Genomic DNA, 27,831 nt, shown 5'->3' with positions numbered 1-27,831 from the left:
GCCCTCAATCTCGTGAGGATCAAGTTAGCATCTGGAGTGCAGAGCCTGTGTGTGGCTTCTGTCGTCAGCTTCACCTTTCCCAGGTCTGTCCCTTAAACGTTAGCCCCACACTCTCCTGATAATGCTTGGTGCTCAAGAAAGCATCCCTCTGCCTGGTGGCGGTGCGTGCCTTTAATCCCAGCACTTGGGAGGCAGAAGCAGGCAGCTTTCTGAGTTCGAGGCCAGTCTGGTCTACAGAGCGAGTTCCAGGACAGTCAGCGCTATACAGAGAAACCTGTCTTCAAAACCAAAACCAAAACAAAACAAAATAAAAACAAAAAAAGAGAAAGAAAAAGAAAAGAGAAAGCATCCATCTACAAGACACTCAACTTCTGCAGATGCCCTCCTCCACGCCTCTGTCTGCTCTGATCACTGGACACAGACATTACAACCTACCAGACGAAGGAAACTTGAAATTGTCTGTGAGTGAGTCGGGTTGTAAATCCTCTTGAAAATCAGATGATTTCTGCTTTAAACCAAACTTCCTTGTGTTTGCCTATTTGGGAGAGATCTGCCAGCCCTGATTGCTTTTAAAAGGAAAGGGTATTGGGTGTAGCAGGCATCTTTAGTTTCAGCAGGGAGGCAGGGGCAGGCATCTGGACCTCTCTGAGTTCCAGGCCAACCAGGGCTACATACTAAAACCCTGCTTACAAGGGTGGTGGGGTGTGAACTTTATCTTTTCTAAGAAGTCCATGTTTGTCCATGTAGAGCCCATTCGATTTTTAAGGAATTAGTGTCCAAGGTAATTTGATTTAAAATGTTTATTTCAATCGGTTGTGTACTACTAGAAAACAAAACACGTAAGGTGAAGTGGTCTGGAAATGCAGGTTTCCATCTATACATTTCTGAAAATGATGATCAGTAAGAATTTCAAACATTAAGAGAATTACATTGTTAAAAATTCTATCCCAAGGAGTAGAATGTAGATAAAGAAGAAAAAAGGGATAGTGTTAGAGAAGTGAGCTTTTGGGGGGAAGGGGCATAGATAACCAGGAAATACAAAATGGTCACAGGTCTTAGATTCCACTAGATATGGCGGTCTTACTTGTGTGAGTATTTGCCACACTGAAAGTTGTGTATTTCCCACAGGTAATCTACTGGTGCCTGACGATCAGGAAATGCTAGGTTGCAGACCTCTGGGCAGCACCCGGGTTTGTTGGTGGGCCCAGGGTCCTTTCTGACATACACCTCTCAGCGGTATTAAAACCTTGCATGAAGCTGGGCAGTGGTGGTGCACGCCTGTAATCCCAGCACTCTGGGAGGCAGAGGTGGGCGGATTTCTGAGTTCGAGGCCAGCCTGGTCTACCGAGTGAGTTCCAGGACAGCCAAGGCTACACAGAGAAACCCTGTCTCGAAAAAACCAAATCAAAACAAAAACAAAAACAAAAAAACTGGCACGAGAAACATACTTCCTCCTGGGAGTATGTTACAGCTGAACACCGCTTAGCATGCCCGGACCTTGGGAAACTAAAGGCCAACCAGAAAACAGGTCCGAGGCTTAAAAAAAAAATCTGCCACTCAGAATTCTGGAAAATGGCCACCCCACTGCACTTCCTGGAATCTGAAGACTGCAACAAGAATCTGACATATCTTCCACCCCGCAGTTTTGGGAAAGTTTGCCCTAGAAGTGATTTCTCCCCGCTCCCTACTCTCCACTACTACAAAACCAATTCTCAGACGTTGTAGTGCCTTCTCCTGCACCCTCTGACACCAAGCTACACGTTGCCAACTCTCAGACCAATAAGAGTGTGCTTACCCCGGTTTGAGGTCCAACTCAGTCTTCCGTTTTGCCCCTCTGCCTTACTTATGATACAGCACAGGAGCGTGAAGACCACAGGGGCACTTGGAAATGAGCACCAAGGTTCTCCTCTGCTCCCGCCCAGCACTCCGCCTACTTTCCCCCTCCCGCTCCCCAGGGGTGGCCCTGCCCCTGCGTCTGGGAGGCTCAGCTGCGGGAGACCGGATCCTTTTGGATACTTCCACACTCACTGCATAAAGTCCGCTGAGCAGGTAGGCTGAGCCCAAAGTGTTTCTTTTTCAGGAGCTGTCAAGGGGCGCTTGAAGCTTCAGGGAGAGAAACCGGAATCCGGGCAGGCGTAGACAGGTAGTAAAGGGAAGCCTGCTCACTGGGCAGCGTCGGTTTCCATAGCAACGTGCAAACTACAAAGTTCTGAACTCTGCTTCCCTGCCCACTTGCTGGCCTTCGCCTCCACTGCCAACCTAGAAGTACCCGACTTGAAATTATATGAAGACAACCTGCCCAGTAGACCACCCTGCATTGTTGCCTGAGGCAGGAGGATGACAAACTCAAGGCCTACCTGAACAACTTAGACGTGTTTCAATAATAGTCTCCCGAAAGGATTATGTGTAAAGCTCAGAGGTAGACTGCTTACCCAGCATGTCCTGTCCTGGGTTCGCTTCCCAGTACAGCAAAATAAAAATCCTTCATGCCCTAACTGTGGCATAAAAGGGAAACAGGAGGAAAGCAACCTACAATGGAGTGGGAGTGCGTATTTCCACCTGTAAACACCTGAAACCTGTGGCCAGGACAGTCACCTGACTTCGGTTGCTAGAACTCCAGACCTCCCACTGACTGCAGTCCTACAGCCAGTAGACGGGTGTTTTTCCAAACTGGGGCACAATTCGTAGGAGAATCCCCAGACTCAACCAAGCCTTGGGGTTTATATTCCTAGGAAATCCAGTACTAGTTAATCCCTCTTAGATAGCTGTGATATTTTGGTTCTAGGGGCAGATACTTACGAATTAGGTTTTCCTTTCCCTAAGTATATGCAGGGTGCATACATAAGCGTGTGGTGATTCCTCCTTGTGTGGGACCAACGACTTTTGAATGTCATAGGTAGTACCTAAGACCCTAACTACATCTTAAATACCGCAATGCCCTCCCCCCCATCTCTAGAACCCCAAATACCAACAGAATTCCCAGGCTTAGTCCCCACTAAGACCTGAATTGTGCTTGCCACGCCCAAGTCTAAAAGACTTCCAGCCTTTTAGAAACCCCACCCTCCACCCCCGGATGAGATGTCTTTCCTTCAAACACACTGATTTTCCATTTCAGAAGCTAGAGAAGAAAAGCTTTGTGAGGTGGTGAATGGTCTAAGATCACAAAGATGAGCTACAATCCAACGTGGCCTTGGAATCCACCCAACTGAACCCCTTCCCACAGCGGTACCCAGGGACATACGGAAGTGTCTTGAGTGTGTCTGAAAAGCTGGGTGCAAAGTTTTATCAAACAGTTCCTTTGTTTTCATCCATCTTCTGCTGGCTAGCTGTCCTGTACAGTAACCGTTTATTCTTCCTTTTAGGAAGCTCTGACGCCTGGAACCATGGATAAATTTGACCTGATTAAGATCATTGGGGAAGGCACCTTTGGGAAGGTGTACTTAGCTAAAGATAAATCAGAAAGCAGTTACTGTGTCATCAAAGAGATCAGCTTGACAAAGGTAGAGTTTAGATCATTTTAAGTGGTATATCTAGCTTTAAATTTTATTTATTTATATATTATGTGTTTATATATTCATTTATTATGCATATATAAGTGTGGGTATACTGTGTGAGTTTATAGGCACCATGTGAGTGCAACCACCTGTAGAGGTCAGAGGTCATTGGAAGCCCACTGAACTTAATGTACAGGCAGTCCCGAGTCGCCTATGGGGTGGTAAGAACTGAACCCAGGCCTTCCGCACGAGCAGTGAGCGCTGAGTTGTCCCTCCAGCCCCCATAGTTTTTCCGTTTGTTTATTTATTTATTTTTACCTAGTCACTTTACATTCCACTCACTGTCCCCCTTCCGGACACCTCCTCCTACAACCCTTCCCATATCCCCCTTCCTCTTCTCCCCTGAGCAGGTGGGCAACCCCCCCCCCCAATTTAATACAGCATAAAAGCAAATACCCTTTTCACAGTTGTGTATTTCAAGGTTCACTTGACCCTCTCTTATCTGCTTGACACCCATCCCAGGATCACCTATTACATTCATTTTCTTAGTTCCCCCTCCCTGACCCCCCCATTGAACAAAAGACTTGTTTAACGATGGACAAATGTTGTGAAACCTACCCGCCTAGCCGACCCATCCTGCGTTTTCCCTCTCTTCCTGGGTTTCCTCCCTCCCCTCCTCTCCCCCTTCTCTTCCCATCCCTTCCCTCCTCTCCCTCTTCCCCTCCCTTTTACCATTCTACATTTCCTTCCTTCTTCCCCCCTCCCTCCTTCCCTCCCTCCCTCCCTCCCTCCCTTCCTTCCTCGTTTCTTTGAGGCAGTCTAGATTAGGTATGCAGACGTGCCCATTGCAGACTTAGACTCCTCCTGCCTCTGCTCCCCACTGCTGAGGTTACAGGTATGCACCATCATGCCCAGTTACCATTCTCTTTCTCTTAAAAAAAAATAACTATTTATATGCTGGGCATAGCGTTGCACACCTTTAATCTCAGCACTCCAGAGGCAGAGGCAAGTAGATCTCTGTGAGTTCAAGGCCAGCCTGGTCTACATAGTGAGTACCAGGATAGCCAGGGCTATGTAGAGAGATTTTCAAGATGTGTCCTTGTACTTGCACATGGACATGCATACACACACATACCACAACACACATGTGGAAAGAGGTGAGGTTCCAGGGATTGAACTCCAGACAATTACCTGCTAGATACTTGATCCTCCCTCTTTAAATTAGCTTCATCCTTTTGTGAGTGCACTGGGTCACTGGGTCACTGGGTCACTGGGTCCTTAGCTGAAGTTGTCACTGCTCCAGCATTTGCATAGCTGTTTGAACAGTGCCCTAGCCATGGACCCAGACTTTCCGGCTGACTTCACCTAAACTTCTTGGCATACACCTGCAATCTCAGCTAGCCCAGAGACTGAACAAGGATAGCACATTCAAAGCCTTGGCTACAGGAAAGTTCAAGGCCAGCCCATACAACTCACTGTGGCCCTGCCTTACAAATAACAAGCAGGGGCTGAAGAGATGGCTCAGTGGCTAAGACTGCTGGCTGCTCTTCTTGAGTTTAATTCCCAGCAACCACGTGGTGGCTCATAACCTTCTATAATGGGGTCTGATGCCCTCTGCTGGTGTATAGATGTACATGCAGACAACACTCTACAAAAATATGTAAACGAATCTTTAGAAAATAAAAACACAAAGCCAAAAGAATACCTGGGATGTATCTCAATGGTAGACAACTTGCCTAGAGTGCCTTAGACTCCAAGTTGAAGCAAGTTCTTTTCTTTGTCATGCAATACATCTTGATCATATTTCCCCTCCCCCAACTACTCTCAGATCCTCCTCATCCCCTTACCAACCTAACTTCATGTTCTCATTTTCTCTCTGTGGTGGTTTGAATACGCTTGGCCCAGGGAGTGGTACTATGAAGAGGTGTGGCTTTGTTAGGACAGGTGTGTCACTGTGGGTGCAGGCTTTAATACCCTGTCCTAGCCTCCTGGAAGCCAGTCTTCTGGCTGCCTTCAGATGAAGATGTAGAACTCTCAGCTCCTCCTGCACATCCTGGATGCTGCCATGTTCCCACCTTGATGATGATGGACTGAACCTCTGAACCTGTAAGCCAGCTCCAACTAAAGTTGTCCTTAGAAGAGTCATCTTGGCCATGGTGTCGCTTCACAGCAGTAAAACCCTAAGATATCCTCTCTCTGCTGTCTCCACCCCGACTTCCCATCCATCTCTACTACCCTGGTAGCTACATTTTTCAGAGTAGCTTAACTTAAAAAGCATTTTGAAATCTAAAATTCATGTTCTGATCATGTTATTTAGAATAAGTCATGTGACACTGGATCTTAGATTAGAAGCTAGGAGAATGTCAATTAAAAAATATTGGCTGAGCTGTTTCAGTGGTGGAGTGAGTATTTAACATGTACACAACAACACATATGCACACACACATAGGATGGATGGACACACACACACACACACAGAGAGAGAGAGAGAGAGAGAGAGAGACAGAGGGAGAGAGAGGGAGAGAGAGGGAGAAGCAGGCTGTTAAGGAGAAAGGAGGGAGGTAATCTGGAGGCTAAGGCGAGAGAAGCATCTGTTCCTGGCCAGGCCGGCCTGAGTTACATAGAGAGGCACATCCGTTCCAGAAAGGGTGGGGGAGAGACAGAAATGGGGTATGTGCATAGGCACTAAAACAATTAAAAAGTATTGTTATTGGATAACAAATAGAATAATAAATCACAAAACTAAAGTTAAATCATAGGATTGTTTTCTTTTTACATTTACTCATTCACTTGCTGTGTGCATAGGCATGCATGTGTGATACTCCACACAGGTGGAGGTCAGAGGATAGCTTGTGGCATCCGTTCTTTCCATCCACCATGTGACCACGTGGGATCCAGGGATTGAACTTAGCTCACTGGGTTTGGCGGCAAGTGTCTTTACCTGCCAAGCCCTCTTGCCAGCCTCAGGAAAACAGCTTTAGTTTTTGTTTTGAGACAGGGTCTCCTATTGTAAGACCAGGACATCCTTAGATTTGTAATCCTCCTGCCTCAGACTACTAAAGTGCTGGCTTTACAGCATGCATGGCTTATTTCTTAAGACAAAGAAATGCAGACTATGGAATTTTGCTTTTGTAGTACTGGACCATTTCCTCCTTGGCAGTGATTGTTCTCAGAATGTTATGTTTTAGAAAGAATTTTCTTGTGCTGGAGAATAAAGTAAGTATCACAGATACTTAGAGAATGATTAAAAATATAGTTTCTAATTTATTTATAATTTGTATTTACTTCTTTTTTTAAAAGATTTATTTATTTTATGTATATGAATACACCACCGTTGCTCTCTTCAGACACATCAGAAGTGGGCGTCAGATCCCATTACAGATGGTTGTGAGCCACCACGTGGTTGCTGGGAATTGAACTCAGGATCTCTGGAAGAGCAGCCAGTGCTATTAACTGCTGAGCCATCTCTCTGGCCCCTGCACTTACGTTTTGAAACAGGACCTCACTACGTTGCCCAGGATGCTCTGTCTCCGAGTAGCTGGGAATACAGTCATGATCACATGTAACCAGTTTCCAGCTTTCAGTATGATATGTTTCCCCGGGGTTATAAATTTTCTTGACTATAATTATCACTGACAAACTAATGGTTAGATCTGAGGCACTGTGCTCACTGCATGGTGGCATTGCCTTCCAGAGAGAAGTTGTAAAAGTGATGTTAAAGTCAGCGGCATCTTGGGGGACATCAGATGGGAGTGAGCAGGACTTTGTAAGCAAGTTAACTGTTGCAAGATATTTCCTATCCATTCACATGGAGGCCAGTGATTGGAGGGGAGAGAGGAGGAGGAGCTGAGAGGAGGGGCGGAGAGAGAGGGAGTCTGGGAGCTGCAGGAGGGCGGGGGAGGAGACGCTCAGATCAAGATGGCGTCAGATGTGTTTCTGGTGTGCTGAGAGGTTAGAAATATTGGGATAAAACTTTATCATTGTAATTTGGAATTATGTAATTGGGAGTTTCATATACATAAATATATTTGGTTAACTACTCATGTTTAAGAGTCATGCTTTCCCGGGCATTTGGATGCAGGGTGAGACCCGCTGGGACTTGGTTAAGAGGCCTGGCGGGGCAGTAATCATTATTAGTTATTACCTACTACAAGTCACCTGTACAAAACATGCTGTCTCTCAGTATAACATTGGCGCCCTTCCAGGAAAAAGAAGCTTCGAAGAGGGAGGTGACTCTTCTGGCTGAGATGAAGCACCCCAATATTGTAACCTTCTTCAGTTCATTTCAAGGTTAGACTTCTCTATCACTGAGGCGTCCCAATAAACCAAAAATCTTTACAAAAGGTGTGTTTCCACGAGTTGCGTAGTTATTATTTTATAAGCACGTTCGTTGTCTCACCTATTAAATGGTCTCTGTTTCCTGTCTGGTGAGGTTTGTCTTTTGAGATGAGGTCTTCCATAGCCCAGGCTGGTCTCAGGTTACTGTGCAGTTGAATTACACCCTGAACTCTGAATAATGTTTAAGGGTAGGCATGGAGTAAGGTGACACACTTCTATCCACTGTTTCTGGCTTTCTCTTCCTCGATGTTTGAGTTGTTGTTGAGTCCTTTGTCTAGCTGAATTCTCACCCTCAGCCCTGTGCCTTTATAGCTCCCCTGGGGAACTTTTCTGCTAACTTGTGTATCTCTTTGTGAACACACATTATTACAAATTTGTCTAATTTTTTTTCAGACAGGAAACTGAGGATATAGCTCAGTAGAAGAATAATTGTGTAGCATGTACAAGGTCCTGGGTTTGACCTCTAGCAACATACATACACACACATACATACATACACACACACACACACAGACACACAGATAGATATACAGACACACACACACATGGACACTCATACACACATAGACACACACACGGACACATACACACATGGACACATACACACACGGACACAGGGACATACATACGGACACACATGGACACACACACACATGGACATACACACATGGACACACACCGGAAACATCAAGTTTTTAATGAGTTTAGGGACTTTTATATACATGTTGGTCCTCTACATGTGGCAGACAGCAGATACTCACTATGCAGTTGCTGGGTGAATGAACTGGACCATTTTAATAGACTGGAGTACATGTTTATCCCACATAAGATGGAATTTGGAAGATACATTTTACAATGGATACAGTTACACAGCTAAGACCACTTGAAGTATAAATAGCCTTCTTTGCCCTTGTACATCGCTTGGCAACTCGTTGGTACTTAAAACCCAGGCTTAGCCAAGGGCCTCAGAGCCCGGAGGCTCCTGACAATGAGAACCTGTAAACACAAGCTTTGCTGGACTTAGAACAGCTCATCTCCCGCCGCAAGAACCGTGGTCTGCTGTCCGTTCCCACTGTCTTGCTGGCTGTTAGCTAGGGCCATTGTCTACCAGGAGAGGTAAACGTTTCGCTCAGCCACATGGCCAGGAAAGGGACCTGGAAATCTGTGACCACTTCTGTCTCTAACCTCCAGACTCAGATTAACGTAGTCATGTGATCAGGTCAGGCCCACCCGGATAATCCTTTTGATTTACTCAAGATTAACTATCTAGTATGAGAGATGAGGTTTTATGAATTTAAAGCCAGGTAAGAAAAATAAGGAGAATTTAGTGATGTTTTCTTAAGGCAAAATGAATTCGATCAGTAGATATTAACATTTAGGTGCTAAGCTTGTTCTAAACCAAGAGCTCTAGACATCAAACAAAATAAACAAAAACCTCCTCACTGTTAAGTTTCCTTTCTGTTGCTGCAAAAACAAATGCTACTTATTTAATGGCTTCAAACCATCTCTCTGCGCTCGGCCCTCTCATTCTGTTAAGGATTCCACCTCTTAGGATGGTACCATCTACATTAAGGTGGGGTCTTCTCTCTTTAATTAATTTAATGTTAAACTCTCACAGAAGGTTTGTCTCCTAAGTGATTCTAGATCCTGTCAGACTGACTGACATTAACTTTCTGGGCTACATAGAAATAGACTTTATCAAAGATCAATGAGGCAAAACGAGCCAAAAGGAAATGCAAGGGTACTATGGGATGGAGATGCAGTTCATCTTAGAGGTACTGTGGGATGCAAACCCAGTCCACCTTAGTAGTACTGTGGGATGAGAACCCAGGGCGTCTTAGGGCCACCCCTACCACTGTGCACTGCATTCTTCTGTTGTAGTCTTCACATCTAGGTTTTGAAAGGCAAATGATTGATGATACCTAAAAGTTCTCAGCACCAACTGATATTGTTTTCTCGCAGAGAACAGCAGGCTGTTTATTGTAATGGAATACTGTGACGGAGGGGATCTCATGCAAAGGATCCAGAGGCAGCGGGGAGTGTTATTCAGCGAAGACCAGGTAAATCTACTTCTAATGTTCGTGGGGTGTTAACTTTATAAGGTTCTACACACTAGGCTACACAAAGCACATTTCTGGTAGAAAAACTGTGAATCATACGACTGAATATTCTTGGAAGTTGGATTGAAATAGAGTCTACTTTTGAGAATGTGTTTTCTTGAGAAAGTATCTCTTGCCTTTGTATCTTGCATAGGATGAACTTCATTTCTGAAAGGATCATGAGGTTGGGGCTGGGGAGACAGCTCATGGTGTCAAGAGCACTTGCTATTCTGACAGAAGACCTAGGTTGGATTTTTAGTATATACATGGTGGCTATATTAGTCAGGGTTCTCTAGAGTCACAGAATGTATGGGTAGTCCCTATATAGTGAGGGAATTTGTTGATGACTTGCAGTTTGTAGTCCAATTCCCAACAATGGTCAGCTGTGGATGGAAGTTCAAGGATCTAGCAGTTGCTTAGTCCCACGAGGCAAGCTGGCGAAGAAGAGAAAGAGTAAATCTTCCTTCTTCCTATGTCCTTATGTAAATCTCCAGCAGAAGGTGCGGTCCAGATTAAAGGGGTGTGCCACCATACCTGTAATCCCAGATGACCTTGAATTTAGAGATCTCCCTGTCTTAATCTTCTGGAATTCATAGCCACTATGCCTCAAGATCTCCATGCTAAGATTCAGGTCAGAAGTTTGTATCTCTCAGCCTCCCAATGAGGATCACAGGTGAGCCTTCCAATTCTGGATTGTAGTTCATTTCAGATATAGTCAAGTTGCCAACCAGGAATAGCCACTACAGTGGCTCACAACCATCTATAACTTTAGTTCCAGGTAACCCAGTGTCCTCTTCTGACTTCCACAGATATAAGGTATGCACATGTTCACATACATGCAGACAAAACATTCACATATGTAAAATAAAAAATTAAATATCAGATGGGGCCAGAGAGATAGCTCAGTGGGTAAAGGCATTTGCTATCAAGGCTGATAACCTCCTTCAGTTCCCAGAGCCCAAACTGTAGAGGGGAGAACCCGCCCCTCCAAGTTGTTCTCTCACTGCCACACACTCACCTCAGCATGAGTGCGAGACCTCTTCTCACACATAACTAGTATTATAACTTTAAACTGTTTCACATTTGGGCTAGGGAGTTGGCTTGGCCATTAAAGGTTAGGCTCACAACCAAAAATATATGCAAAGGACCTGTAATGTTAAACAAAACAAAACAACCCCAGGAGACAAAGACCCTCCACACATACCATTGAGTTCATTTTGTGTTGGCTGTGCACTGCTGGCACTGGAGTTTGCTCTTAAGAATGGTTTGTTTCAGGCTGGAGAGATGGCTCAGTGGTTAAGAGCACTGTCTGCTCTTCTGAAGGTCCTGAGTTCAAATCTCAGCAACTACATGGTGGCTCACAACCATCTATAATGAGATCTGACCCCTTTTGGGGTATCTGAAGACAGCTACAGTATACTTACATATAATAAATAAATAAATCCTTAAAAATAAGAGAATGGTTTGTTTTCCCTGTGAGACTATATTAGAGAAAATTAATTTTTCATTTGCAAGTGGTTATCAATTAGAGATAGCTTCTGGGTTAAGGATGTGGGCTTATACCCACCTCAGTGCTGGGATCCCATCTGGTTTAGACCTGTACAGGCTCCTGCATGCTGCCACATTGGACTTCATATGTGCATTGGTCCCGCTGGGTTGAAATATTTCTATGGTGGATTTCTGACCCACTCTATGCTGCTTAGCTCCAGAATAAAAGATGCAGAAACCTGGTATTTTATTTACAAGCCGCTGGCACTGTGCTGGGCAAGCTCTGAGCTATTCTTACCTACATGCCAACCATAGGCCCTGAGTTACTTGTAGGTTGATTCTTGCCTACTTGCTCTGTTCTATGTGCATCCTCAGGGCGAGCTTGTCTTGGCCACGTGCTCATGGTCCATGCTGCCCCATGGTGATGCTCTTCTCACAACCTCCTCTCTCCTTCAGGATCCCTTCTCACCAGGGCCAGCTCCCCTGCTTTGCTCCAGTGAGAGGCAGAGCCATCTTTCCTGCCTGTGGCAACACTCTGGCAGGGTGTGAATCGGCCTCTCCCACATTTATGCCTTTGGGGTCAGCTGTCCCACACTTCGAGCCACCAGGGCCAGGCCTCCTGAACTGCCCTGATGAGAGGTGGAGCTGCTCACCTGCTCTCATACCCTTGGGACTGACTTTGTCATGCCTGTCTGCCAGGGCTAGCTCTGTCAAGCTGCCCAGGTTGGGGATGGAGCGAGCTAGCCCAAGCTCATACCCTTGGGCTCACTTATCTGTCCCTATACCACCAGGGCCAGATCTGCTGTACTGTCCAGGTGAGGTGCAGAGCTACTCTCAGTGCCACAGCTGGTGAAGGGCAAGGCCAGCTCTGCCTGGCTCAGACCATAGGAGGCAGCTGTAGGAAGCTGCTAAGTGCTGCACCTTAAAGTTTCTGCCTTCTGTCCCCTCGCTGGCAGAAGGCCCCTGAGTATTTAGAAAGCCTGATGCTTCTTGCCCCTTTCTCATAGAGACAGCCTACCAGCAGTTCCCACGGGGCTTAACCTGATTTGATCTTGGGACAGCATAAAAAGGGTTGGTGGGCACTCCCCGGAAGAAGCTTTGTTCAAGGTTCCCGAATAAACTGCTTGGAGGAAGAAAACTCCCTGGTGTCTCGTTATCTCTTGCTGAACAAGGGGAGGGGGGTCGCGACAGGCAGCTCTCCCACACTGCTCGGATGAGGGTTTGGGGCCAGGTCTGTGAAGCCCTGGGACATCAACATGGCCTGGGCTCGGCACAAGGATGTCTGAATGGCTTTTGGTAGTAACATGGATCATGGACATCTACATGCTTGCTACTGCGGGTCCACAGACCTAGACATGGCCTTCAGAAGTAGTCCACAGACCAGACAGCTCAGGACCTCACCGTGGCCTCTCGGGCTGTTCTCCACCACCCCCGAGTCTTCAGTTCCACCTCTCTTCACCGTGCATGCACAGATTTGCTTCTCTTTCTCTCCTATCTCTCTACCGTGCACTTGTTCATCTTAGGGGCACCTGGGACTCTGGGTGTCTTCCGCCCCACCAGTGCCGAGAGGCAGTGGGCAGGGTCCTCTGGGTGGCCTCTGCCCTGCCTGCACTGGATGGTGGCAGCTCTGAGTCCTCTCTGGCTTTTTGAGTTCTTTATATATTTTGGATATTAACCCTCTATTGGATGTGTAGTTGGTAAAAATACTTCCCATACTGTAGGCTGTCACTTTGTCCGAATGACGGTGTCCTTTTCCATGCAGAAGCTTTTCAGCTTCACGAGTTCCCAATTATTAATTGTTGACCGTGGTGCCCTTGGCTATCAGTGTTCGGTTCAGAAAGTCCTTTCCTGTGCTACTTTCTCGTCTATCAGATTCACTGCTATCTGCCCTCATGCTGAGGTCTTTAATCCATTTGGAGTTGAGTTCTGGGCAGGGTGATACGTGTGGATCTCTGTGCATTCTTCTACGTGCAGCCGGCCAGTTTGACCAGCACCATCTGTTGACGATGCTGTCTTCTTTTTTCCAGTTCATATTTCTGGCTTCTTTGTAAGAAATCAGATCTTCCTAGATGTGTGGAATTATGTTGGGATTTTCAGCTCTGTCTTATTGATCAACGTGTCTGGTTTTGTGCCAATCCCATGGTATTTTTACTTCTATAACTGTAGCACAGTTTGAGAGAACTGTGTGATACCTTCCTAAGGAGAAAGTCGCATACTTTGAATATATGAGTGATTAAAGAACCAATATCTTTAACATCTGTGAATTTAATAAAACATTCTTCCCATATTATGTATTAAATCTATATTGACAGAAATGTCTACTTTCTTATCTAGGTATTACTATTTTACTATATTTTATAAAAGTGATTTTTTGTGACAAAACTTTTATTACATTTCTTTTTGGTTAGGAAAATTTCAAGATGTCAGCTGACTCCCAGTACCTAGAATATAGGCCACCTTATGTTATTTTCTTCTTACCATATCCTTTGGGAGATCAAGGGACCTGTGGGATTTTTGAGTACTTTAAGTGAATTTCTGTAAGCATAGATAGAGCACATTTTAGTAAAGTGATTTTCTGTCGACTAATATAAGACACAACTGAGCTGGATATGACACACAGGCCTGTGGTCCCAGTGTCTGGAGGCTGAGGCAGGGAGACTGTCATAAGTCCTAGGCTAGCCTGTGCTACATGGTAAATATAAGGCCAGCTAGGGCTACACCAAAAGACCTCGTCTCAGAGAACTAAATAAATAATGAATGAATGAATAAATACTGAGAAATAAACTTGACAACCTCAGGACCACAAAAAGAAGACAAAATGAGCTGGTTTGTATTGTTTGTTTGGTTTGTTTTTTGGTCCTGGGCTAGAATACAAGGTCAAGTGTATGGAAGGAAGTATTCTACCAGCTTAGCTACATAACCAACTCCAAGGTGACCTCTAAAAGTTAAATAGTTGGTAGTTTTCTTTTAGACATATAAATATAAACCCACGAGAGTTTATTATTCTTTTCTATTTCTTCCCTTTTGTCTGTTCCGGATACCTTGTATCCATTTAAAGAAAAACCCAGAGGTACCAGTGTGAAGAGGGACCACAGGGACAGTGGATAAGAACTGTGCTTGTACTAGGAAATCTCACGTTAAACAAAACAAAACAAAATGGGAAAAAATCCCTAATCAACCAACTAACAAACAAAACCACAGTTGATCATGATGGTAAAGGTAGGCAGATTTCTGTGAGTTAGAGACCAACATGTAATTCCAGGCCATTCAGGACTGCAAAATAAAACTCCATCTCAAAAAATAAAAAGATAAAATAAAAAATAAAGAGATAGACTGACCGACAGACAGACAGACCACCATCTCTTCCTGGATTTTATTCTTCTCTTTCTACATAAACATTCCACTTTGATAACAATGATGTCTGAAGCACTTTTCTGGGATATAAATGGGATGTAAATGGGATATAATGTGCATATTACAGTCTGGGACGTAAATGGGATATAATGTGCATATTACAGTCTGGGACGTAAATGGGATATAATGTGCATATTACAGTCTGGGATGTAAAATGGAAGTAATGTGTTATAGCCGCTAGCTCCATCTCTGTCAGCATTCCTCTTTTCTGTGCGTGTCATCCTGAAGCTGTGTCCGGGACCAGTGGACTGCCCATAGATTGCTTCTGTTCCCTTTTGCAGATCCTGTGTTGGTTTGTACAGATTTCTCTGGGACTGAAGCATATTCACGACAGGAAGATATTACACAGGGACATAAAATCTCAGGTCAGAGCTCATGCAGATGACCTCAGGCACAGTCAATCTTACTCTTCTTTAATACATTTTTCTTCACTCTTAGAATATTTTTCTTAGCCAGAATGGAATGGTTGCAAAACTCGGGGACTTTGGAACAGCAAGGACACTGAATAAGTGAGTACTTGTGAAGTTCCGGCTTCCTTTCGATTCAAAATCAACAAAGTGTTCATTTTGAGGCATCGTGAACTAACAGTACACGTTTCATTATCTCCACAATTTCAGGTGGCTATGAATGCATTAAATCATTTGACTGTCTGCAGTTAAGATTTGGAAGGTTTGGGTTTGAGAAATGAATCCGAGTTAGGAGTACTTGCTCCTCTTGCAGAGAATTTGAGTTTGGTTCCCAGCACCCACTTCTGGCTTCTCACCACCTCCTATAACTCCAGCATCAGGGTGTGATCACCCTCACACACATGCACCTATGTGTGCGCACACATGCACATAAATGATGAAAGTATTATCAACATAAATTGTGACTAACCAAATGGTGGGGATGCTCTAAAGCCTAGCATAACCACATTCCTAAACATATTAGACTGTACCAAAAAACCCCACTTGGTTTTATGGACCTTTAGTATCACAAGGATACTTCTTATATCACATAGTACTACTTTGCAGTGCTACAACTCAGGGCAATCGCTCTACCACTCACCACATACCTAGCCATAGGATGTGTTTACATTAAAAATATGTAGACATATTTATATATGTGTCTTGGTTGGGGTTTTACTGCTGTGAACAGACTCCATGACCAAGGCAACTCCTATAAGGACAACATTTAATTGGGGCTGGCTTACAGGTTCAGGGGTTCAGTCCATTATCATCAAGGCAGGAACATGGCAGCATCCAGGCAGGCATGGTGCAGGAGGAGCTGAGAGTTCTATAGCTTCATCTGAAGGCTGCTAGCAGAATACTGGCTTCCAGGCAGTGAGGATGAGGGTCTTAAGCCCACTCCCACAGTGACACACCCACTCCAACAAGGCCACACCTGATAGTGCCATTCCCTGGGCTGAGCATATCCAAACCATAACAATATATGTGTACAGATTTTAGTTTATTTTAAATTCACTTATTTTATCTATATGAGTATTTTGCTTACATGCATGTATGTATGCCATATGCATGTCTGGTGCCTGTGGAAGTCAGAAGAGGGCATTAGATCCTCTGGGACTGGAGTTAGAGGTGATTGTGAGTCATGATGTTAAGTGCTGAGAACTGAATCTAGGTCCTCTGTGAGAACAAGGGCTTTTAACCAGCTTTCTAGCTTGTATATATTTGTACGATAGGGTCTCGTGTAACCCAGGTTATCCTTTAATTTGATATGTAGCTGAGGCTGCCCTTGAACTTCTTATCCCTATGCCTCTACTTCCCCAGTACTAGAAGCATCAACTCATGGGCCACCATCTCTGGCTTTCTTGCTCTGTCTGCCTGTCAGTCTGTGTGTGTATATATATGTATATATATGTGTGTATGTGTGTGTGTGTGTGTGTCTTTGTCTCTGTCTCTTTCCTCCCATATGTATATGTGTATGTTTACATATGTATGTATATATAAATTTTAGGGGTTGCTTTTGTTTTGTTTTTGAGACAAGGACCTCTCTATGTATCCCTGGCTGTCCCGGAACTAACTCACTATATACACAGGTCTGGCTTTCAGCTCACAGAGATCTGCCTGCCTCTGTCTCCCAAGTGTTGGGATTAAAGGCATACATTATCAGACATGATTAGAGGTTGAATCATAAGGTTAAAAACCTATTGTCTTTGCTAGTTTGTGGTTCATGTGAAATGTCTTACTTTCTTCTAAGGTGTGTATTAATACAATTTTGTTATTCATGTTTACATGCAATACTCATATAAGACACAGCCAAGAGACCAGATATCCCTGGAGAAGAGAAAGCCTTTACATGGCCAGAATTTGTTTGTTATTCATGTTTTCCTTGTAATACCATGTCTTCAGCCTTTCCCACTAATGAAACATGTTTTTTTTTATTCACTCTAATTTCCTAGCTCCATGGAACTTGCTCAAACATGTGCTGGGACACCATACTACCTGTCCCCGGAGATCTGTCAGAACAGGCCATACAACAATAAAACGTGAGTTGCTCTTGGTTGGAGAGTGTCAGGTGGTACCCTGTAGTGTTACACTTCTTATGCAGACCATCTGTATTGGGTCTTTGCTGGCTAGTTTTAAGTCAACTTGACACAAAGTTGAGTCATCTGAGAGGAGGGAGCCTCAATTGAGACAACGCCGCCATAAAACTAGGCTGTCAGCATGCCTGAGGAACCTTTTCTTAATTAGTGATTGATGGGGAGGGACCAGCCCATTATGGGTGGTGCGTGCCAGGGCTGCTGGTCCTGGATTCTATAAGAAAGTCTGAGCAAGCCATGGGCATCCAAATCCCTCTTCTAGTGCGTCTGAAGTCAGCTACAGTGTACTCATATACCTAAGTAAAAAATAAAGAGGTATTTGCTGTGTATACAATGTTCTGCCCACACGTGTGCCTGCCTTACCAGAAGAGGGCACCAGAGCTCATTACAGATGGTTGTGAGCTACCCAGATGGTTGCCAGGAATTGAACTCAGTACTTCTGAAAGAACAGCTAGTGCTCTTAACCTCTGAGCCACCTCTACAGCCCTTAAATATGTTTTTTAATAAGTATGTAAAGAGCAAAATTCAAGTCCTATTCTTCAAGTATGTGTTTTCAAATGTTCATTGAGACTATGCTGTCATTTAATGTAGCTCTTTCTTCGTCAAGAGTTTTGAGTAGAATTCATCTTCCTAAATTAACCACTTTCTGTCTTTTGAGCCAAAAGAAATGCATCCCGGAGTCTTGCCCTCCCTCCTCAATGCCTCCAATGGCATCATATACACATTTTCTTTGGGCACATGAAATGAATACAAACATGTTAGAGTAATGTTTGTTTACTTCTGATCTTAGAATTGATATTATATTTGAAAGTACCTGTAAACAAATGTTCCAACCTAATAAAATGAAGCTATCTATAGCTACATACAGCTATATAAGAGGTAAAGACTTCAACCAACAACCGTCACCATTTTCTGGCTAAGTAAAAGTTTTCTCTTCTCAGGGATATCTGGTCTCTTGGCTGTGTCTTATATGAGCTCTGCACACTCAAGCATCCTGTGAGTATGTATGTTGATCCTCATGTGAACCCTGAATTACTAAAAGCATATATGTGAGATTATCTTCTAGGAGAAAAGGTTAATGCTTGATTTTATTAAATTGTTCTAAAATTACATCTGTATGTGTGAAAGAGAAACAGATAGAGATGGAGAGACAGAGACAGATATATAGCAGCTGTGCCTATGGTCCCATCAACTCAGCAATTCAAGATGAATGTGGGGCTTGGTGAGATGGCTCAATGTCTAAGAGCACCGGCTGCCCTTTGAGAGGTCATGAGTTCAATTCCTAGCAACCACATGGTGGTTCACAACCATCTATGGGAGGGGGATCTGATGCCCTCTTCAGGCAGGCAAATATATATGCATCAGGGCACTCATACATTAAATAAATTTTTAAAAAAAGATAATCAAGATGAATATGAGCAGCAGTGAGGGAATTCATTTTTTAAAATGTTAAAACTAAACCCAGGAGGTGGCAGCAGTACTGATTTTAAGGTTCGCTTGGGCTGCATAGCAAGACTCTTTGTCTGTTTGCCTGCCTGCCTGCCTGCCTGTTGTCTGAGAAGAATATTAAGATCTATGTTTGATTCCAAGATGTCTCAGTAATCCTATATAGTAAAAGGTCCAAGACAGAGACTAGCATGTGGCACGTGATCCCATTATACACGTGTTCTTCAGAGATAAGGCATGTGGGGGCAGACGCTGTAGGAGATGAAGCACAGACATCTAAGATTCTTTCAGTTGTCACATGGGATGTGCCGATTCTTCCAGAGACAAGCCTTGAAGATGGAGAAGCCTTGTGAGTTCAGTAGGTACCTTTCTCCATGATTTATTGGAATCTGCCCATGTAGGCACCATCTACCTGGCCCACACAAAACTTCCAAGGCTCCCAGAAGCAAATCGTTCAAAGCAAGGCACCATATGCAAATATTCAAAGTAAACCATATTATTTGCATAAATGTCTTGGGTGAAGAGAGCCACTCAGCATTTAGGCAGGAGTGGGATTTCTCTGCAAATCTCAGGGCCCAGAGACTCCAGACAAGGCCAGTACTGTTGGCAGGATTTCCTGAGATAGCTTGCTTGTCACTCTTGTCTCCGCAGCTGTCTTCATTATCTCTGTTGTTAATGTCTAAAGCCACATAGCTCGCATCTGAGCAAAAGCTGCACTTTACTGCTGCTACACTGTCATATGCAACATATTATGTATAAATAAATGGTACTTTCGTACAATGGAAGACTTTATTGTTGATAAGTTTATGAGTAAATCTGTTAGAGCATTTGAAATATCAAAAGGTCAAATGTCATGTCAGCATGAATCTCTCTGTAAAATAAACATTCTTGAGAAACTATAAGGAAATATACCTTTAGGTTGTGAAATTATGCATATTTTTGTTTATAACTTCCCATGTCTTCCAGTTTTTAAATGTGTGTAAATAGTGTCTTGGTAATAGGAAATTAAAAATAAATAAAGGAATCAAAAATAAAGGAATCTTTTTTACTTAAAAATTAAAATTAGGGACTAAGATTGTATGTAGTTCACAGGTAGATTACATGCTGTACAAATGCAGGGCCCTGGAGTCAACTGACAGTCCCAACACCAAAACCAAAATGAAGATAGTAAAAGTATAAATCCAGTCTCAATAACACAAAATCTCTTAGATTGACTGCTCGAAGTCTCCATTGCTACGGCAGATAGTGAATGACAGGATAGGGCGGAGCATAATGCTTTGGACTGCAACTTAGAAATACTTGTAGGCTGGGGATGTATCTCAAGGGCAGAGCATCTGCCTGGCATGCTCAAGGTCCTGTGCTGATGCCAAGCACAATGACAGACAGACAGACAGGCAGGCAGACAGGCAGATAGACAGACAGACAGAAAGAAAGAAAGAAAGAAAGAAAGAAAGAAAGAAAGAAAGAAAGAAAGAATAGGTAGGTAGATGATAGATAGATAGATAAATAGATAAATAGACAGACAGATAGAGACAGAATAGGTAGATAGGTAGGTAGATGTTAGATAGACAGACAGACAGACAGACAGACAGCTCTTGCTTCCCCGTGCATTCATTACTTTATCTGCCAGCTTTAGTTTGTCTCTGACGTGTTATCTTTACCCCTGTCCTTTCAGTTCGAGAGTGACAACTTACACCATCTGGTTCTGAAGATCTGTCAAGGACGAGTTGCTCCCATATCACCCCACTTCTCTCTTGGCCTACAGTCCTTGATACCCCAGCTCTTCAGAGTGTCTCCCCAGGATCGGCCATCTATTAATTCCCTTCTGCAAAGGCCCTTTTTAGAAACTCTTATTGCCCGATACTTGTCTCCTGAGGTGGGTTTGGGGGTGACTTTAGATTTTGGTGGGGATTTTGGATGGTAAGTCTCTGACACATATACTTGATTTTTAGGTCCATTCAAGAAGAATTCAGTCCCGTGCTCATGTGGAGAACATGGCTGTTGGCCTTACAGCTTGTTGGAGAGGTAGTCCATGGTAGGATTGTGTGACTTTGTCATTAAAAAGCATGTGTGGGTGGCCGAGAGTGGGGCTTGGTGGCATACCACACCACTTGCTTAGCTTGAACAAGACCCCAGGTTCCATCCCCAGTATCACGAAAATGAAATTACAACCCCTCCAATTTTTTAAGATTTATTTATTTAATGTATGTGAGAACACTATAGCTGTCTTCAGACACACCAGAAGAGGGCATCAGATCCCATTACAGATGGTTGTGAGCCACAATGTGATTGCTGGGAATTGAACTCAGGACCTCTGGAAGAGCAGCCAGTGCTCTTAACCTCTGAGGCATCTCTCCAGGCCCCAAATTTTAATTCTTAGCAGGACATCAACTGCACCTGTGATCCCAGCACTTGGGGAGCTGAGCAAAAGGATCACAGGTGCTAGACCTCAGCTATGCCTGACCCTGAAAGAGAAAAGCCCAAAGCTGTCTTGTTACACTATGCCAACAACAACAACAACAACAACAACAACAAAACCCAACCCTTTGAGGTTGGTGTGTTGCTCATGGTTGTCAGGTTGCCCTTGACTGGAATGAAGAGGTCCTGGGCTCTTATATATGGGACAAATGCACATATATATGCATACACACACACACACACACACACACACATTTGTCCCATGTGTCTCACACCATGAGTTTTGACATATTGCCAACATTTGTGGGAGAAATTCTAATGATTGTAATGACTATAAACAGCTATAAAATATAAATGTATCAGTAGGTTAGAAATCACCTGGTTGTGTTGGCATAAGCAGGTGTTCCTAAGAAGTTGTGTGTCTGGCTCAGAAGTAGGGGTCTCTGGCTCCTTTACAAGACACGACATGCTGGTAGAGATGACTGAAGGGGTGAAACCAAGGCTTACTTTTTGCCAATACGAAGGGATGCAGGGGTTGGGGGGGGGGAGTCAGGGAAAGGAGAGAGTGGGAAAATATTCAGAGATAGATCATAAATTATTGACCATTCGTGGGGTGAAACAACGTCAGAGCGAATGCAGAGGTCATAAGACAGCAGTGTTTCGTTTTCTTTCTACCATGTGGGTCCCTGGTATTGAACTCAGGTGGTCACCTTTCCTTCCTCACTGAGCCTGTTCATGAGAGCCCTCTCTTCCTCTAGCTTCTGGAGATTTCTAGGTGATCCTTGACATCTTTGGTTTGGATTTTCAGGACTCTAATCTATGCCTTAATCATGAGGTATTTGACCGAGGTCTCCTCATATACTCATTTTCTTCAAAAAAATATTTTATTTAAAATTTGTCCTCTTGGTTCCAAAGCTTTTCTTTCCTGAAGTTGTACTCTGTAACTTTGCACTTCAAAGTACAGATGAATTATGAGTTCAGTCACTAAGGTGAAAATCCACCCATGGAGTGGGCACCTGCGATGAGAGAAAAGGGTTACTTAGGGTCGGGGAGCACTGGGGCTGAGCATCAGAGCGTGTGCCAATCCCGGCACCATAAAAGACAGGAGGAGGAGGAGGGGGAGGAGGGGGAGAGGGAGGAGGAAGGGGAGGAGGAAGAAGGGGAAGATGAGGAGGGGAGGGGAGGAGGGGAGAAGGGGAGGAGGAAAGGGAGGAGGAGGAGGAGAAAGAAGAGGCACAGAAAGAGGAGGGGAAGGGGTAGAAGGAGGGGAGGGGGAGGAGGAAGAAGGAGAAGAGGAGGGGAGGAGAAGATGAAAGGAGGAAGTAGGCAGAGGAGGTTATGTTCCAGCAGACCGTTCATCCCCCTCAGGCCCGCTGCATACCTTCAGAGGAAATGGGAAGCTCAGCAATACAAGCTAAAAGTGGAAAGACAGTTGGTGAGTAAGGCTCCACCTGTGGGAGCGCAGGGCTTTCCTGACAGCTCCTCTGTTCCCAGACATTTATGGGTCCAAGTCTATTCTGCTACGGAATCAAGGCCACCCAGCATGGACTTTGCTTATTATGTATAGACAGACTCTCACTGTTTCGTCCAGGACTCTCCTGGAATCCATTATGTACAGCAAGCTGACCTAAAGCTCTTGCTGATCCTCCTGCCTCAGCCTCCTGGGTGGGGAGCACAGGCATGGGCCACCAGGCCTGGCTTATATCATCGCCTTTTGAATTGTTCAAGAGTTTAAGTTCTGGTTCTCTCTATCACGCCCTGGGGCTGTTGAACCTCAGGAGAAGTTAGTCTACAGCTACAGCTGACCAGTTCAGCAAACAACACAGGTAAGAGCACAGCATAACCATGGCTTATGAACACCGCCAGTGGCTCTGGTTTAAAATGCTGTTTTAATCTTTAATATTTCAATTAAGAAAATTTCACTACTCACCATAATGTCTCCCGTGCAGATTGCTTGGTGGTGTATTTCTCGTCTCAAGTAAATAGTCCAGGTTAAGCCAGAATATGCAAACATGCCTCATAAATTATTTCACTAAATAAACAGGGTCTTCGTCCATCTTCTGTGGAGCCACGTCCAAACGAGAGAGAAAAGCCTCAAAGCCATCGGCAGGAGACCAAGTTCCAGGAGCTTCGGTGCAGGAAGAACAAAGCGAAGGACCAGGTTGAAAAGCGTCCAGTGCTTTCCACCATTTTGCATATGTCACCGTCTTTCAGATTGCAGCCTTTCTTGCCCTATGCCAACACAGCTTCCAGCGTCCCTAGGGACACACAGAGCTGAGTTCACAAGCATTTGATAAAATGACTCCTGTCAGTAACTAGGGTGATTCTTATTAGTTCTATCATAGTGAAACACAAACGTAAAACAGTAGTGACACTGTAACATGCTTTGGAGGCTGACAGGGAGAACCGATGTGTGCAGTCATGTGTCTGAAGCCTGAACACTGTAGGGTTGCTGGCTTCTGGAGAAGGCATATTGTCTTGGTTGTTCATGTGTGTGTGTGTTCTGGGATCTAGGCACCTGCAGTTACGATGTGCAAGGTGTTTCTTGGTACAGATTTCTAGTCTAGTCTTTTTTTGTGGGTGTTCAGTTCTTTAGTTACTGGTATCCAGTCTGAGTCCTAGCTGAGTGTGGTGGTCGTGGGCGCTCTCTGGTAGAGAGCTGTTCTGCAGGCCAGCATGGAGTCACAGAGGAGTAGAGATGGGCCAGAAGGAAAGGTTTAGAGAAGCTATGGCAAAGAGGAGGGGGAAGATCTGGGTTTGCACCAAGAGGTCAAGTCCCATTAAGTCTCGTAATGGAGAATAGGAAGGAGGAGGACACCCTTACCTGAGTCCCAGCCTAGTAAGCAGCCTTGGGTTTCTGGTGGAGAGAGGTTCTGTGAATAGGCAGAGTCACAGTGGTCTGGAGATGGTAGAATGAAAGGCTGAAAGGTGTTTGCAAGAGGAACTAGAAGGACCCTGGGTCCACACCAAACAGCTAAGTCCCTAGTGGGCGGGAGTGGGTGGTGCTCATTTTCTCAAAAATGGAGTCTATTCAGATTGAAGGGCTACTCGACTCCAGCATGACTTCATTTTACCTAAAGATGTCTGTGAAGATCCTGTGATCAAATAGTCACACTCTGAAGCGCTGGGTAGTAAGACTTCAGTGTAGACGATGCCGATGCTGATGATGATGAGTGAAGTCTGCATGTACCCCAGGCTAGTCTTGAACTCTTGAACTTTACCTCATTTTCCCATTTGACCCTTCCATGTAGTTAGGACTAAGGTGCTGCACCACAGCTTTAACATATATTTTGAAAAGTGACACATTCACTTAATGCAGAAATGGGATTTGCAGAGTAGCTGCACATGATTGAGGACTGTAATAAACAAATATCCCTGTTCCATACAGTGTCCCATTGCCTCCCACGCTATGAAGTACCACAGCCAAAACTGACTATATCATTATATTTAGAAGCAATTCATTTTCTAATGATTACTTATGATACATGTTTCTACAATCGTAGGCTATGTAGAGATTATTTTAAGTTTTAGGTTGACTTTGCTTTTCAGGAATATTGGAAACAGCTGGAGGAAATCCGCCAACAGTACCACAGTGACATGAAGGAAATTAAAAAGAAAATGGGGAGAGAGCTGAAGGTAAACTCTGTCTACCACAGTGAATGTTGCTCTACCAATTCAGAGGCGACAAAATGACTACATATTAAAAGCAATGAGCTTAATATAAGAGTTTATGCTTAGCATATCCAAGGCCCTGTGTGCAATAAAATCCTTGCACACATGTGCATATGTACACATAGGTGTGTATATGCATCCACACCCATCCACACACCCACACACGATACACACATACGTGCATGTACATGTGCGCACACACAGAAACACATGCACATGTGTACACAATCTCCTGATAGGAAATGAGGTTGAAGTGATCATTCAGGTTTCTTTCTTCATAGGAAAGCTGTCAGACCTGACAACACCTACTACTCAAGATGATGTCAGGATTCAGTGATCTTCATTAAGAAGTGCTCTTATCAAAAACACATGTTGTCTTCCTTATGATCAGAAAGCCAGTGTTTACTGAGAGGTTGCTTTGGGACAGAACTGGGTTAGACGCAGAAAGTCCAAACTGAGGATAGGCTCATGCCTGTAAGGGCAGTGAAAGGGTCCGAGGTTATTAAAGTCGACTGTGACCAGGGGGCTCCAAAGTTTATATGATCGTGCACAGGGTCATTTTTCGTCTTTGGAGGATATTAAATTAGTAACGGTTTTTAAGTTATCCTAGGACATAAAGGGTTTTTTTGTGGCCTTGGTCCTTTTCTCCCACCAAATGACCTCTCTCCTGACATAAATCTCTAGCTCCACATGAGGTATATCTTTCTTCCCCCTCCAAGAACATTTCAATTAATGCTAGACCACATATAGCATGGTGGCCTCACAGGACCGTATTGTCCGATGTCAGCTCCATCTTAGTCTCTATAAGTGCATTGCTGTAGTGCTCCAGTTCTCAGGATGCACATCTCTCATTTACAAGACTAAGACAATTGACGTCATTCGCGAAAGGTCCACGATGGTGCTTCACTGGAAACTCGTCCTTCTGTATCTCAGGGTTCTAGAATCGCAGCAGATGACCATGTCTTCGGTGGATGACTTACCCAGCCTGCATCTGACACTATGAATATGTGCAGATCCCTGGGTTGCTCCTTTTCTGAGACCCGTGGGGCTGTGCAGAGCTCACCTTGCGTAGTTATGGGAACAGGCCTGCCATGTGCTGTGGCAGATATACTTCCTCCAGCCCGCGTCTACCTCCAAGTGCATGCGCACAGAGTCGTCTAAGTGAACCCAAGTAGAGGGATTTCAGTGGGCCTGATCTATGTCCTATAACAGAAAATGCAGCAACTCCTCCCAAGTCACTTAGCTGTCACAAGACAAGCTAAGAGGATGCCTCTGGCACATCTATCTTCTAGCAGATGCGGATCCACTCATAGGCACACGTGTATGGAAGGATAATGGATTAAGTCAGGCCTCATAGGTGCAAAGATGAGAAAACCGAATGGGATGCAGGCTTATGTGGAAGAAATTGGTGCGTGCATGCGTGCGTGTGTGTGTGTGTGTGTGTGTGTGTGTGTGTGTACTGGCCTGAGAAGAGGAGTGGACTTTAGAAGGTCTGAGCTTGGTGGCCTGTTCTAAGTGAGCCATACAGAGGCCTGTGCTGGAGGCAAGGGGTGGGCATCTCCAGAGCAGAGCTTCGTTCATGGTGTCCTGGGCCACCATCATCAGCCTCATGCAGTGGTCTGCGGTGGGAACCTGAGTCCAGGAAAGTTGAATAGCAGGCATCCTCCCCTCCTCTTTTTTCCTGCCTTTAAAAAATGTTTTGGGACTGGGACTCAAATGCAGGATCTTATGTGTGCTGACCAGGGCAGGGGAGCAGGTATTTCTAGTAAGTTTGAAAGAAGCATTTGGTGAAAACTAAGTCAATCCCAAGGTAAAGGAGGAATGGAGAGGGCTTTGTGTGTCTGTGACTCGCTCCTCATACTGTCAGAGAGTGACAGGCAGTAAGCTGTAGCTTGCCTTTGCTACTTTGTGGGTTTTTCCTTTTCCCACCCTTTATCACCCTGATTTCACTCCTGTCACTAGATAGGAGAAAAAGGAGAGAGAGAGAGAGAGAGAGAGAGAGAGAGAGAGAGAGAGAGAGAGAGAGAGAGAGAGAGAGAGAGAGAGAGAGAAAGAGAAAATGAGAATCCCTAAATCTAATTTATTTCTTCTTTTTTCTTCTTTGAGCATGACTATTAACAAACTGCAACCAAAACCCCCTCCTCAACCCCAAACAACCAATAACCATGCCTATGTGGCTCTCACATTTATGTACCCTCTGAATAGTTCCCAGAATTCCAAGCGTCACACAACCACAGAGACTATCTGCAGCTGGCAAAACCACGCCTCTGCTAGAGCACAAGCAAGTCATGGTCAGCTGCTGCAGCCAATTAGAGGCAGCCCCAAACCCATACGCCTGGGGTTAAAATGAAAGCACATTCTTATAATCTTTCTGTGCTTTTTAAATGAAATTGGAATTCCCAATTCTCACCTCAGTAAGCAGCTTCAGAGCTGATCTCATTGACTGTGTGTAATCTGTATTGTAGGAGAATTCAGACCTCAGTCATAGAACCTATTTGGTGAAGAGGAGTAACCTGCCCTCCTGCCCTGATGCACCCGAGGAAGAAGTCTCCAAGCAGGTAGAGATGGCTATTGCCAGAGGTTTGTGAACTTCCCAGTGAGAGGCCCTGCTCCAGGGATTAGGGGCAGATCTGACCTGCTGTGTCACACAGTTATGTGAGGACCTTTTCAAAAGCTCAGATGCTCTTTGGTCAGTTCCCCTCTTCTGTTTCTAGCAGTCTCCCTCCTACATCATCTCTAGGCAACTGCTCATGCGTTTTCTGTCACAATAGATTAGTTTGCATTTTGTAGATGTGAGCACAGCATATAAATACTATCATCCCTCGGTGTTCCGTCTGCTGGCTACTTCCATGCATCAGGAAGCATCGTTATATTGAATAGTGTTAAGTCTCACTATACAGTTTATCACCCCTTGTCACAG

General features: G+C 44.5%; 1 protein-coding gene across 1 annotated transcript in view; it reads left to right on the top strand.

Annotated features, from left to right (window-relative positions):
* Positions 1-3,380: 3,380 nt before the first annotated feature.
* Positions 3,381-27,831, top strand: part of Nek5 (NIMA related kinase 5) — a 44,594-nt gene continuing 20,143 nt past the window's right edge. The window contains exons 1-12 of the mRNA XM_052162184.1: positions 3,381-3,500; positions 7,700-7,784; positions 9,795-9,892; positions 15,115-15,198; positions 15,272-15,342; positions 17,235-17,321; positions 18,317-18,371; positions 20,497-20,697; positions 20,774-20,856; positions 22,608-22,674; positions 23,284-23,400; positions 24,789-24,875. Of these exons, the coding sequence (XP_052018144.1) occupies positions 3,384-3,500; positions 7,700-7,784; positions 9,795-9,892; positions 15,115-15,198; positions 15,272-15,342; positions 17,235-17,321; positions 18,317-18,371; positions 20,497-20,697; positions 20,774-20,856; positions 22,608-22,674; positions 23,284-23,400; positions 24,789-24,875 (1,152 nt within the window). The 5' untranslated portion in view covers positions 3,381-3,383. The remainder of the gene's footprint in view (positions 3,501-7,699; positions 7,785-9,794; positions 9,893-15,114; positions 15,199-15,271; positions 15,343-17,234; positions 17,322-18,316; positions 18,372-20,496; positions 20,698-20,773; positions 20,857-22,607; positions 22,675-23,283; positions 23,401-24,788; positions 24,876-27,831) is intronic.

The sequence above is a fragment of the Apodemus sylvaticus genome, chromosome 18, assembly GCF_947179515.1.
Source record: "Apodemus sylvaticus chromosome 18, mApoSyl1.1, whole genome shotgun sequence".
In the NCBI taxonomy this organism is placed as follows: Eukaryota; Metazoa; Chordata; class Mammalia; order Rodentia; family Muridae; genus Apodemus; species Apodemus sylvaticus.
Note: the sequence above shows the minus strand (reverse complement) of the source record. Positions and strands in the feature narration are given on the sequence as shown.